The sequence below is a fragment of the Crinia signifera genome, chromosome 19, assembly GCF_055691185.1.
Source record: "Crinia signifera chromosome 19, ASM5569118v1, whole genome shotgun sequence".
Taxonomy (NCBI): Eukaryota; Metazoa; Chordata; class Amphibia; order Anura; family Myobatrachidae; genus Crinia; species Crinia signifera.
The window spans coordinates 109,123,163-109,137,698 of NC_139226.1; the positions used below are offsets into that span (position 1 = coordinate 109,123,163).

The 14,536-nt window shown below is 47.4% G+C and overlaps 1 protein-coding gene across 4 annotated transcripts; it reads right to left on the reverse strand.

Moving 5' to 3' along the window:
* Positions 1 to 913: 913 nt before the first annotated feature.
* PAFAH1B2 (platelet activating factor acetylhydrolase 1b catalytic subunit 2) lies at positions 914 to 13,555 on the reverse strand. Of its 4 annotated transcripts, none has more exons than XM_083163160.1 (6): positions 13,410 to 13,555; positions 9,724 to 9,820; positions 8,127 to 8,216; positions 4,856 to 4,972; positions 4,639 to 4,761; positions 914 to 2,398 (listed from the first exon to the last, which is right to left on the reverse strand). In XM_083163160.1, exons 2-6 carry the CDS (start codon positions 9,802 to 9,804, stop codon positions 2,120 to 2,122), a joined length of 690 nt encoding a protein of 229 aa, XP_083019286.1. In that variant the 5' UTR covers positions 9,805 to 9,820; positions 13,410 to 13,555; the 3' UTR covers positions 914 to 2,119. The 4 variants fall into 4 exon arrangements, with proteins under 4 accessions (XP_083019286.1, XP_083019288.1, XP_083019287.1 ...); XM_083163162.1 differs by lacking the exon at positions 13,410 to 13,555 and adding an exon at positions 13,354 to 13,372; XM_083163161.1 differs by lacking the exon at positions 13,410 to 13,555 and adding an exon at positions 13,125 to 13,290.
* Positions 13,556 to 14,536: the final 981 nt, after the last annotated feature.

Sequence of the window (14,536 nt, forward strand, 5' to 3'; positions counted from 1 at the left end):
CTAGTGTGTGCGCCATACCTACATATATATATATATATATATATATATATATACCTGATGTATTGCTAATGGCCACTTGATGTGAAGTATATCGTTCGATCATTTGAAGGATTACACAGTGTGTGCACTAACGGCCTGGTTCAGACCCATTAGGATGGGCTGTGAATTTTAAGATGACCATGTAAACGCTGCTTTGCATGAGTGAAATCCTGCCTATAGTATGTGCACGGCTGCGAATGCGTTGTGCAGCCGTGCACATGGGGGAAAATCCAATCGTAATCACTCAGCTTCTAATGGAACTCGCTTACCCATCCTGCCCGGCTCCCGACGACCCCTTCCAACCACCCATCTAGCTCCCGGCAACGTCACCATGACCAGCCACCCACCGGGCTCCTGGCCGCATCTGCCCTGCCCTGTGAGTAAACATGCGGAGCATTTTTTTTTTAAGGAAAGCCAATCCCAGGATTTGGCATTTTTCATTCCCGAATCCCGGCATTGAAAAAATGCCCCGGGCTTGACTTCCCTAGTTGAGAACCACTGGCTTAGAAAATGCCGCTACATCGCTCCGTGTGTATGGGCCATAGCGGTATTTTTGCGCGGCCCTGTGTGTTGCTATCGCCCGGCGATTAATATCCAGAATGCCGGATGTATCTAGTTAGTCGCGGTTAGGGCCAGTGTTCTCACTGGCCCTGACAGAGCGCTCAGCACACTGCGCCGACACATCACCGTGTACTGAGCAATCTAGCATCGATCAGCATATCTCCCCGTGTGTAGGCCCCATTAGTCTTTAACAGGTGAACCTCAGTTTCTTACACAACAATATCACTATTTATTGCCCTGTGATATGTATACTGCCGGCATCGGTGTGTGTGTGACAGTTATCCTTCATTGTGGCATAAAGACAGACTCCAGGTTAACATTGGTATCTTTATAACTTCGCTCCATACACACGTGACAAGAGACAACCAGTTTATTATGTCGTACACAGAAGCGTAAGCTCTGAAGATGCGAGATCTACAAATGACTTGTAAAGCTGCGCAGATATGAGAGGCAGAGACAAACCGTAAACACTAAAGGACAGCCCCGCTATCTGCAGATCTAATTGGCCCTAATTCTGCACCAACCACACCCTTTATTGTTGCGTTCTGGCTATATTACACATTGATCTATGCATTTGGTACTAAGCCACATGCTATTACTCATAATGCCCACTTTTTTCTGATGTGAATTTGGTGGGGGTCAATTTTCAGTAACTTCTGCTTTTGGTCCCTGACCAGACCAACGTTATCAAACACATTAATCATACAGGCAATACTTATACTTTATATATATATTTATATATATATTCACACATATTTCCAAGATTGCGCATACGCTGCGCAATGAGAGGACAGATACAGAACAAATTTACCAGTTAATAAAATAAACTAAGAGTTTTTTTTTTTTTTTAATATGGCGGAGGTCGCTCTGGCAAAGAGAGGGTTAACTCGCAAGCCGTTCAGTCTTCGCGGCAGTGAAGCTCTTAATGCTAGGCTTGAGTTCTGTAAACGCGTTCCACTTTCGTGTACATTTCACCCCTTTTTATGCCAGGATTACCTTCGACACACCAAAATAGCCACACCGATTACTTATGCAAACACCTGTCGCCTGTCAGGTCCGGTTCTAAGCAAATGTAAAAGAAAGATTGCATTAAACAGGCTTCTGGAGTGGTGACCTGGACATCAGCTCCTATGTCTACACTACACACCACCGAGGGCTCACCCCTGGCTGGAAAAGCCACAATTCGGGTGAATCATCTTTTCACATTGCCACAGATTTATACGGAATACATCGATCCGAGACTTTAGGTTTTATGTCGCTTCCATCTGCAGGAACCATTATCTCATTCCGCACCTCAGGCTCCATGGGGGAGGTATCAACGACATAACTGCCCAACAAAATGGAAAACGGTAAAAGGGGATTTGCAGGAGAAGATGTTTTTTTTTTTAGAAGGAGTAGATGAGTTCTGTGTATATACACTGAACATGTAGATATACAGCGGAGGCAAATGTAGTGAGCGGTGGTGGCAGCCAATGATGTAACACTGACGACAGGGGGAGGACGAGGAGGAATGTAACGGTCAGGCCAGTGTGACTTGTTTTTCTTCCGGGGTCTCTTCCAGGAGTTGCATAATCAGTTCGTGAAGCGGCCTGCAGACCTTGGCGTAGCCGGCAGCCGTGAGATGGAGGAAATCGAACATGTCGTGTCGAGAGATAGCGCCGTCTGAGTGCACAAACCCAAAATCTACATCCAGGAGCTGCACTCCGGGAAGACGCGGCAGCCACGAGCGCAGCACCTGGTTCACACGTGCGTTCTTCTCGCGGAGCCGATTGGGCTTCTCGCCGCGTGGCAGTAATCCCTGTAGGATTTAAAGGAAAGGGCTGTCAGATAAGAGGGAATTGGGGGGAAACTGCTGTTATATCACAGAATGTCTCTGCGGTGTGTAGTATGCTCTTCTCGGGCAAACTGTATTCCTGCACATGTGTATATATAACAAACAAATGCATGTACAATACTGACCATGCTCGATGTTGGACATGATCTCAGCAGGCCAAGGGAACTTTACAGCCTCCTATACTAACATTCATTGAGCTTAACAAGTTTTCCTCTGCTACCAATTATCTCTGGAACCCATATTCAAATGAAGCAGTAAAATAAGGGGATGATTCTGTAAAGGCTCGTTAAGCAGTGAAGATCGCTGCTTACTGAGTGCTGAAATGCTGCACCGCCAAACATCGAATGATTTCTCCTGCCTTCGGAAACAACAGTCAATCTCAACTGACTTTTATTTCCTTCGGTGTTCGCCGCAGACAGGGCGGGTGCTGACGTCCTGCCCACCCCATGGCAGGCACCGGATGGCCATATACCGCTGGGCTTGCCCCATTTGCACCACAATCCTCCAACGCGCCCCCCCTCCTTGCAATGAATGGGCCGGTGAGCGTGTAACTCGAGAAAGCGGTTCGTAGCCGGAGTCTGCACATACACAAATACGCGCTTGCGCTGACTCCTCAGCATTCAGCCCCTTCTGAATGATCGTGAATCAGAGCCTACGTGCAGGATGACAACGTTACCGTTTCACCCTTCTAGCCCAGGTTAGAAGAAGCGCTTCATTTTCACATACTGATGATTTCAGTTTGATTCTTTTTAATTCTCATTAAGCGACTGAATGCACGCTGCTTGTGAATGGCGCACACTCAGAGGGGCTGTAGTAGATATTTCTATTTCATTCCACATTCAGCAGCAATTTCCAGAAATCATCTGGTTCATCGACCCTGGTTTATATGTGACTTTCCGGTTCGCACCATCTGCAGTAACGTGGGGGGGACACTTTTAACACCGGCAATTACCCGCCATTTATGAGTGCTGGGTCATTTCCCCGGGTGAAGCCTGACCCCAATTCACAACAGAAGCAAATTCCCGGGTTAAAGATTTTGAACCCTGGTTTTTCTGTGGTGTGAAAGGGTCAACACGGGTCTTAAATCCCTGTGCTCTGACCCTGGTCAAGAGCAGGGTCGCTGAGATGGGATTTAAGACCCGTGTCTTCTGGTATTTGTGTCTTTTTTTAGTGACACTCTGAGGTACAGATTACACTGTTACTTTTTAAAATACCAAATATGTGCAGGCACCAGGATCAATGATCGCAATATCCTTCAGTGGGGACAGAAGTTGTGTTCCAGGCGGCATGCGATTTGTCTATAAAACATTTGCCTATTTATTTCCTCGTATCGTTTTTTACTCACCGAGTTGTATTTTTGTCCATGATGTAAAGCAAAAAGTACCGCATGGTGCATTATAAATAAACCTTATACACAGATCTGTTATAACGGTCCATACACACGGGACAATTTTGCGTTGAATGCACAACAATGATGGGAAAAAAAAATCGCTGGGCTTAAAATAACTCATGATTATCTGATTAATTAAATGATTATCGCTCTTCTGAATGATTTTCCTGGGGGTGGCTGAATTTCCATAGCAGGACGCTATGGAAAGCTAACCACCTTGTTTCTCATCTGCTGGTAATACCAGCAGATGAGCGGCTGGGCCATCGATGATGCAGCTTTCACCGCTGCCCTGTACACACTAGTCGGCTTTTGAGCTGAAAGCAGCTCAAAGGAGAAAACTGAGCTGCTTTCAGCTCAAAATCACCCAATGTGTATGGGCCTTAACACAGTATTGCTCAACTGGGGAGGCTTAATATAGTGACGGAAGGGTAAATAGTGCTTTTTTCCTGACCGGTCATGTTGCAGTTATTTCACAAGAGGCCAAACATCACAATGGTTTGTTTTACAATGGGATATACAGTATTGCCCCTAGACTGAGGATATCTGACCCATGCAGTTATTCATACAGTTCAAACACCAAATACCTCCATGCCTAGCTAGTCTGTTTGGGAATTAGAGATTCCACTATGGACAACACAGTTCATGAAATACCACCCTGGCAGCTAATATAAATAAACAAGGGAAAACATTTCCAGAACAGGTACCCACAAGGGAAAACATTTCCACAACAGGTACCCTCAAGGGTCATCTGTTATTCATCAGTGAGGTAGAGCAAGTGGGGACCCACTGTGTATTGTTTGTGCCATCTACATACCATAACAATTATTTTTGCTTGTGGTTGCAGCGTGTTGATGAGCTTTATGATGGCTTCCACTCCGCCCGCTACTTCCTCGGCCGAGTTTTCATGGTTATTGGTTCCGATCCACAAAACAATGACCTGTTAAATGTAGCATGTAGGATACAGTAATTACTGCCTGATGCAATGAGCAAATGATGTACCTGAATATAAGCATTTGTGTGTACTTCCTTACCTTAGGTTTGATGTTCTCTAATTCTCCATTCTGAAGCCTCCAGAGGACGTGGCGTGTTGTGTCCCCACCGATGCCAAAATTCAGTGCATGGAGTGGGGAGAACAGCTCTCTCCAGATCTATGGAAAGATCATTAAAGTGAGAGGATGACATCCAAGGACACATACTGGAGATATGGTAAATTCACCAGATTATACTAGTGGCCAAAAGGGTGTGGTATAGGGAACCGACAGTCGGGATTCTGACAGTCATTAGCCCGACTCGGGATCCTGACTGCCCGGACTCATACAGCATGGTGAGCGCAACAAAGCCCCTTGCGGGCTCGCTGCGCTCACCACCTACTCTATTCTCCCTCTATGGGGGTCGTGGACCCCCACGAGGGAGAAAATCCGGTATCCGTCGGGCAACCGTCTGTCAAAGTTTTGCTAGTCGGGATCCCGATGTCGGGTAAATGACTGTCGGGATCCCGGGTGTCGGGACAATGTCCCGGCACCCGGCCAAGAAAGGTGGTGACTGAAACAACTATTTTGCAGCATAGTGGATAATAATAATAATTTAATTTATATATATGGCACTTTTCTCCCGCAGAAGTTGAATTCCTGGCCAATGTGGACTCTTTGCATATAAATTTAGCCATCCAAATCTATACATCTACAGATGGGGCTGGCTTCATCTTTGCGGGGCTGGCGTTTCTAACGCCAGCCCCGCCAGGGGGCGCGTGCGCACGAGATGCTCGCGTGCCCCCAGGGCAACGGAGCCTGCCTCCGGTCCCCGCCCCGAGCGCCCCCCTAACCCTGCCCGTCTCCCTGAAGCGGAGACGGGCAAGGACACGCAGCATCCCCGCCGAGAGACTGGGACGCGTGTGCGTGAGACGCACGCGCGTCCCAGTTCAGTGTAGCCCCTTCTCCCGGCGCTTGCCAGGCGAGCCCCGGCCAAGGATGGCAGGGGCTCCTTCTGTATATAACAATAACACATAATAAAACTATATGACACACTAATGTCCTGTACACTAGGAATGGCCTTTGATATTTATGGCCGATGTCAAATACTGTTGCCATCAATGGGGGAGAACCAGATGGTTTCCCTCCATTGATGGCACAGAAAAACCTGCCTGGATCCTTTCTCCAGCAGTGGTCACTGCTGGAGAAAGGATCCAGGCAATATCCAAAAAATGCAGAAGGGATTTTGACTACTTTTTACTTTTTTTTTTAAGTCCCCATCTTATTTCATGAGACCCGCTGTTTTTATTGATGTTTTTGTCCCACAAACCTTTTTGGGCAAATTACCCCCATTCAATTGTATTTTAAAAATAGAAAATTGTGTGTTAAAAACGTTTTACAGCATCATATTTTTCATATCTTTTTCACATATTAACATATTGGTGACCCACCGAGGGCAAAGATACCTATACAAGGGAAGTATTGTCTAATACCCTGTATATCCCCTCACTATTCGCAATTATCCCAACGTTATAAGCCCTTTGCGCACAGATCTCGCACCCCTTTCTTTCACTACTGAAGCTTCTGGCTATTTTATTTAGGTATGGGCCCTGAGGAGAGTAGTGCAGCATTGGGTGGTTTGCACATTCTTGCACCATATAGCAGAACACTACATTGCTTCTTTTCCCTAAACATTGGTATATTTATTAAGCTCGGTGACGTGATAAAGTGTCTGTTTTTTGTATCACCGGCCAATCACCTACTAACTGTCATTTTTCAAACCAAGCCTGTAACTTCACAGTTAGGAGATGTTTGGCCGGTGATAAAAACCAGACACATTATCATGTGTAGTTCATCAACAGCGGTAGGGCCGCTTATTGCCCAGCCCTGCTCTAGAATCCCCGGTGGTCGAGCAGAGGTCGTCAGCAGCAGCTGCTGTCTGTGAACCATGTGCTGTGAACTGCAGCATGGCTGAGCCAGACACCCTATCAGATGGAGCTTCCACAGACACTGGAGAGAAGGCCTGGGCTCTGTGCTGCTTGGACGCCTGTGATCTGGTGGGGATCATGATTACTGGCTGAAGGTCCGGACATGGGCTAAGTGCAGCTGGTGCTCTTACAGAGAGCATGGGCGAACAGGGCTGGGAAGCAGGTCAGCCCATGCTGGAACAAGGACTCCCTCCTCTTACCTCACCCCCTGTCACTCCATGCCCCCTCACCCACCATTGTCTTGCCCCCTAACTCCCCCTGCCTCTTTCCTCTTTTTTTCACTCTCTCGCCATGCCCGTCTTCTCCACACCCTGTCTCCCTCTCTTCTACTGCTCTCGCCACTATTTCTCCCTCTTCCCTGCTCTCTCTCCCCTTGCCATCCCTACCTGTCCTCTCTTTCTCTCTCCCCTGCTCTCTTCCTCCTGCTCCCTCTCTCACCCCACCACCCTCCATCTTAAGTCTCTTTAACTCTCTCTCTCTTGGCCCCTAGTCTTTCTCCTCTCTCCTACCCACGCTTCTCCTCTTTCCTCCGACTCCCCAAAAGCCTCTCCACCCCCAGTCTCTCTGTGCCTGGTGCTGTGTGTCTCTGTCTTCCCCGACACCCTCTCTCCCACTCAGTATTTAATCCCTTTCTCTCCCTGACACACACACTCTGATAAACCCCTCTCTCCTCCTTTCTCTCCCAGACACTCTTTAAGGTGCCCTTACATGGTGCGATTATCGCACCAGTTATGGGCTGGATTGCATCGCATGCGATTTGCATGCGATGCGATCAGAAGGCAGTACAACAAGTATGTGCATCATATACATTTTGTACTGTGCGATGCCCGTGGGAGCGCGCATTGCATCGCAGTGTATGGGCACCTTTACTCCTTCTACCACCCTTTGTCTGACTCTCTCTCACACCTCTTTCTTTCATTCCCTTTTACCATGATGCACTCTCTCCCTCCTCAGACAGGTAGGTGTACTAATGTCCATCTACGTGTGGCCATCGGAGGTGCTGGGCTTACTCCAAGCCCTCCCTTTAAGGTGAATGGATAGCACGCGCACAGCATCTATTCACGCAGCAGTAGCAGTCCAGCTGTTTTAATAGGGTGCTGCTAAAAGGGCAGGGTGCATTTAGCCCTTTATAAAGGTGTGGAGCCCTGCTAAAACCGCCTAGCATGAACACTATTAGAATAGCTAATGTATGACACTTTTACAATATGCTAAAAAACACACAACAAAATCAAACATACCTGGTTATCCACACTCTTATAATAATTCAGGATAGTTATGGCTACAACTGCACCAGAGGTCAGAGGAAGAATACATCCTTTTAAAAGAACACACAAGAGGCTTCTTACCTCATACTGCTGCATTAGCTGCACCATGGAATCACCTACAAACAACACATCTGGCTCCTTGTCCTTGCAGTCCATAACAAACCTGTTGTGCTGGAAGAGTAAGTGAGAGACAGTACAAGTGTTAAAAAGCCTATGGCATCTAAATACATTAAACATGCAAATGTATGGTGAGAACATTATAGAATACATTCATCAGCAGGTTATCTATACAGAGGTTGGTTATAAGAAAATATTTAAAAGGACTGAGCATTAATTGTTCATTACCATCCTAGTGTATTCCCGGCCAACCTGTGCCAGCCTATTACTGATCAGCTGATAAAGCATGCTGGCCCTGGTAGATTCACAATAGCAGGAGTAGTGTTCCCGCTAGGCTGTATTAGCGGGGCGCTGCGCCCTGCCCGATTTTTAAAGGGCAGAATGCGCCCTGCCCCTCTAGCAGCGCCCCGCTAAAACAGCCTGCTGCCTCTCCCGCTGGAGTGCACCGGTGAAGCCCAGCACCGCCGTAGATTGTGGTGCATGGCGTTTTCCCAGCAGCTCGGGGATGTAGTCACGGCCGGGCAAGCCCCGTTCAGTGACGCGGCGGCCCGGGCACGCCCCCTTCAGTGACGCGGCAGGCCTGGACACAACCCCATTTGTGACGCGCCGGCCCAGGCACGCCCCCATTTGTGACGTGGCAGCCCAGGCACGCCCCCTTTAGTGACGTCGGCGTGCCCGGTCCGCCCCTCCAGCGCCCTGCCCCGTTTGGTTCCTAGAAGGAACACGACAGGAGAACCAAAGGTTGACCAATGCTATAAAAACTGCTGGTCCCTTGGCATCTGCACAACCAATATGTAATGCTGTGTACACATGCTCAAAATCAAATAGAAAGTTATACAGACAAAACTGAATAGTAAGTTATCCAGAATCGCAGTGTTAGCTGCACTCGATCCCGATGTTCGGCTCTGCGGCAGCGAAATCAGAAATGGACTGTGCATGTCCGTCTATTTCTGCTTCGATCTGCTGGATTGAACGGAGACCATGCTGCTCATTGCAGCATCCCAACTGCGTAAGAAATGAAGTTTACAGTATGCAAACGTGGCATTTCATATGCAAATAAAGATGAATTCAAACACTGCATAGAGACATATTTTAATCAGCAGCAGAAGCTGTTTATCAGTCCTATTTGCAATATACAAAGTCGCAGCACACAGACCTCACGCCTCTGAACACATCTGTAGTCTCACATGAAGCGGTACATTAATCCATATCTCTGGTTCTAAATCACAATGATTTATCTGCTCCACAACCTACAGGCATGTTACCATTCCCAATCAGTGAGAAGTTTGGTCACGTATGTGGAAGGTCATATTACATCAATTCTATTGTCCCGATGCTGAAAGCATGTGTACCTAAAGAACACTGAATAATGAATGAAGCTGCTACACACTGCAACAGTAATCATTGGTCAGCTCAATTCCCATCTTACTTGACTTGAAAAGGTGATGAGCAATCATTGTTTAGACAGCCACATATGGTGGACATAGAACACTTTACAGTCAGTCATGCAGGTGTCAGGTTCAATGCTCTGATGGAACATGATCATTTGCAAATCCATTACCTGACACAGCCAACGGTCATCGCCCTGTACATCCTCAACAGCATGAGGGACAGCAGCAGAGTTTGTGTCCCCCTGACTCATTATGCAGAAAATCTACCTGCAAGGAGAAAGGTGCTCATCAGAGACATGCAGGAATTTAAGTAAACCATTGCAAAAGGATCTATTATTCCTTAACTACAGATTAATATTACATTTTATGGTACTTGTTTCCTAGCACGGCGCACATGATATTCAGTCGCATGGCATACGTGTCCTCCGACCTTTCCATACACCCACTATCCACGTCGGTGTGGAGTTGAATTTATATAAGGTGGCGAGTGCAGCAAGCCACCGAGCCCAAAGCGTGGCGAGCGCAGCGAGGGGACGCGTATTACTTTACATGTATTCCGCGTCTGCTCGCCACGCTTCGGGCTCGGTGGCTCGCGGCACTTGCCACACTATCTAAAATCAACTCCACACCGATGTGAGTGGTGGGGGTATAAAAAGGTCGGAGGACGCGTACCGCTGCGCTCGCCACGCTTCGGGTTTACGTTCATAGTGGGGGTGGCGTGGGGGTGCATTTAACATTGTAAGCACCCATTAGGGTGCTTATACAATTTAAAATCGCATTGCATTGTATGCCATATACAATGGTATACAATTTTAAATTGTATACCATCGGGTGCCCATCGCGTCGCATCGCATACCATTGTATGGTTTATGATATGCGATGGGCGCCGTGCTAGGAAACAAGTACCAATTCTATATATAAGGCCCCAACAAGTGGTTCGCAGAGCAGTACATACAACAGTAGGACAGTACAGGGTACACAGAACATTGCATTACACAGTAACCAAAGCATAAACAGAGCACAGGTAAACTATTAGCACCACAATGACCGGTACACAATACAGCTGGGAAGTAACAAGAGAGTAACCATCAAAGGGTGGAACAGTGATGCCCCTAATAGTGGAAGTAGAGGCGGAGGATGAGATGAATGGCCATGAGCAATAGGAATTCTGGGCTAAAGGGCCACTAAGTAGGTGAAGTGTTAGAGAACGGGGCTGTGAGAACAGGAGGAAAGATGACCCTGCTCCTAGGGGGTATGGGTCAGCCACTATTGGTCGGCAGTCAAAATGTCGACACATGAAAAGTCGACATGAGTTTTTCAACGTTTTTGCTGTTAAATAATTCTTATGGATTAAAAATAATTGTTTGTACTTTATACTAAAAGTAATTGGCAAACACCTCTAATGCTGCCTAAAAACCTGCTACAATGCAGAAAGGGCCTGATTTAAATTGACTCGCTAAGCAGCGTAAATTCGCTGCTTAGCGAGCCCTCTAACGTCGCCCACCGGGTGAGCGAATGTCCGCCCTCGCCGCTGCATAAACATCCCCTCCACAATGCGAATAGATATTTAGCAAATACATCGATTCACACAGGCGCATACAGGGCAAAAATTATTCGATGTTCATAAACTGCGGTTACCCCACTGCTGGCAGCAGCATGGAGCCAGGAAGCTGGAAGGCTGCCTCTTTTCTCCCCCACTCCCCCTCCACACCAATAAAAGGAGACAGCTGCAGCACATCTCTCCTCTGTGTAGCTGCTGCTCTCCTCTCCTCCTGCCACCACAGCAGCAATGAAGGCACTGGATGCTGGGCAGCCTGGCTGGACTGGGAACAAAATGTAAGTGGCACTTTTGGGAGGCCTTGTGAGGAGTACTGGGGGAATTACATTCAACAATGGGCCTTTTTCTAGTTCACTCTTTCTGACAAAATTCTTCTTAGATGGACAAAACCATGTGCACTGCAGGTGGGGCAGATGTTACTTGTGCAGAGATAATTAGATTTGGGTATGGTTTTACTTCAAAGTGAGATCTATATTGCAGTGTAAAAATAAAGCAGCCAGTATTTACCCTGCACAGAAACAAAATGACTCACCCAAATCTAATTCTCTCTGCACATTTTAAATCTGCCCCACCTGCAGTGCACATGGTTTTGTCCATCTAAGAAGGATTTTGTCAGAAAGAGTGAACTACAATAAGGGCCTATGTGTGGAATTGCCTAGCCTTGTTACCGCAGCAGGCATCTAGCACTATTGAGTGAAGTGATACTAGAAGAGAGAATTAGATTTGGAGGGGTTTTACTTCAAAGTGAGATCTATATTGCAGTGTAAAAATAAAGCAGCCAGTATTTACCATGCACAGAAACTAACTCACCCAAATCTAGTTCTCTCTGCACATTTTACATCTGCTCCCCTGTAGTGCACATGGTTTTGTCCATCTAAGAAGGATTTTGACAGAAAGAGTGAACTAGAATAAGGCCCATTAATGTGTATTGGGCTTCACAGTGTGCAGCATATTGTGTAATGGGCAGTACGGTTTGCAGCATAGTGTGTAAGGGGCATTACGGTGTGTGACATAATGTGTAATGGCCATTATGGTGTGTGGCATAATATGTAATGTAGTTAGTGTTTATTCTAGCACTCGCCATCTTTGAAAACCCATGCAGTTCCTCTTCCCTGCCTGGGGTGTCGCTGTCTGCTGTAGTGCTTTATACACAGTGTGGTCAGTATATCAGCACTGATATGCAAACCAGACCTGTGCTAGAAACACCACAGCAGACAATGACACCCCAGGCAGGGAACAGGAACTGCATGGGTTTTCAAAGATGGCGTGTTCTAGAATGAACACTATGTATTGTTCCCTCTAGGTGTTTTTGCAGGGTGCCCTGCCTGTTTTTTTCACTTGTTAATGTGCCTTATGCCACCCTCCACCATGCTGACAGGCTGAGAGCGGCGGGGAACGGGTGTGGTATAGGGATCCCGTCAGTCATTAGTCCGACTGGCCGGACTCAGTTAGCATGGCAAGCGTAACAAAGCCCCTTGCGGGCTCGCTACACTTGCTTCCTATTCTATTTTCCCTCTATGGGGGTCGTGGACCCCCACGAGGGAGAATAGCCAGTGGCCGTCGGGAACCCGTCTGTCTGTGTTTTAACTGTCGGGATCCCGACGTCGGGTAAATGACTGTCGGGGATCCCAACTCATGCCCCTAGTACCTGGGCCAGTCACTGTTCTTGGCAGCCCTGCCAATGTTGATCTTTACAAAATGGATAAAGCTATCTGGCTAGTGTGTCCTTAAGCTCTTCTTTAAAATACCAATAAAAATCACTCAGCTAATATAAGTCAATGCTAGTGAGGTGGGAATGGCGCATGCTGGGCCCGTGGGATAGGGGGCCTAGACTGCAAAGATAATGTGCACCTGTACCAGGATTCATTGAGTAACACTGTCACACACCTGGAGCATTGCTACACACTGGGAACCATACACTGGTCAGCACCAGCACACACACCATCCTGGCACTGCAGTGACACACCCAGGCTCGCAGTACAGAGCTCCATGCACATACTGAGACCACTATACCTTTAATGAGCCACCCTTGGTCCAGGATAATGTGAGTGCGAGCTACATCAATGACTGGGCCTCACTCTCTCCCCTGCACCCCACTGCGATGACCTAGTTCTCGCACACTCCCCTGTCCCCACCCGTTCGGGCCTGCCAGCATCACATATGCCCCGGTGCACGGCTAATGGGAGACCGAGGCTGTAACGCCCGCAGACAAGCTCCAGCCACCACCCAAACAGAACTCAACTCATTCTCCTCAACCGCTGAAGCCTAAAGGGCGCGTTTTTATGTGACGTCACTCACTCGGTGCTCCGGTAACTCCACCCCTTCCGGCGTAAGGGCTCCCGGTGCTGCTCCTGCTGGCGCGACCACCGCTTCCAACGTCACTTCCGTCTGCACTTCTCACCAAGCGCTGGACCAATGACTGGCTACGGAAGTGACGAAACGACGACTCCGTTCTACTAGCACAAGAGGGACAACTCGGGGATAGAGAGAGTCTGCGGCGCTGGGCGGGGCCATCAGCCTGGAGCCTGCTGTGTGCAGTGCAGTGCACTAATAATCCATCCACCTCATATGTGTGTCAGTTGCATTACCAGTCCGGCCCCACTAATAATAATAATCGGGACTGTTTAACATTCTGTACTGGGCGTGAAGATTTTTTTTTATTTAGGTTTTTGCTATTCGACGACAGAGTAGCTGATAACTTAGCAGTGGGTTGGTAGGAAGCAATGTCTGTGTTTTATTACACAGTGGGCATGTACAGTAGGGTATGGGGCATACTTGTAGAACGTTAGAGAAAGGTTTGTCAGTCGCACAGAGGTAGATTTACTACAAACGGGTGGACCCTCATAGCATAATTGATTAATTGAATATATGTAAATGCGAGGGTGTGCTACCAGAGGCACAGACAGGATATTTTAAGGAGGACAGAAAAGAGTGCCTTTTCTTGGTGCACCTAGAGAAATAATACTTAGTAAAACATCACTTTTATTGAGTTCATTTAAAATAGTTGCGAAGATATAAAAAGGACTGGACAACACGTAAGACAACAAATAGTGATTTTTAAAAAGGATAAGAATCCTCACCTAGCGGGACCCCACTACCACTACCCATTATCACCGTTATTATTTATAATAGATATAGTGTGGCACGGAAGACTTGTTTATATTACCAAAGTCATGTAATGTGGATAAGTCAGGTTTGTAACTTTATCATATACAATGTATCACAATAGTCCTGAGGCTCACTTAGTGCAGCCACCAGCACGCGCTTGAACACGGATGTGATGCCGTTTCAGCGCTGCTGTTAGGCTTGCTGGAGCCAGTAGTTCCACAACCTGCGTTCCAACCGCAGAGCTGAGTCTGAGGTGTGCCTGTGTGCACTCCCTTGCTCATGTGGATCTTGAACAGGCAGGGAAACACACGGCTCTG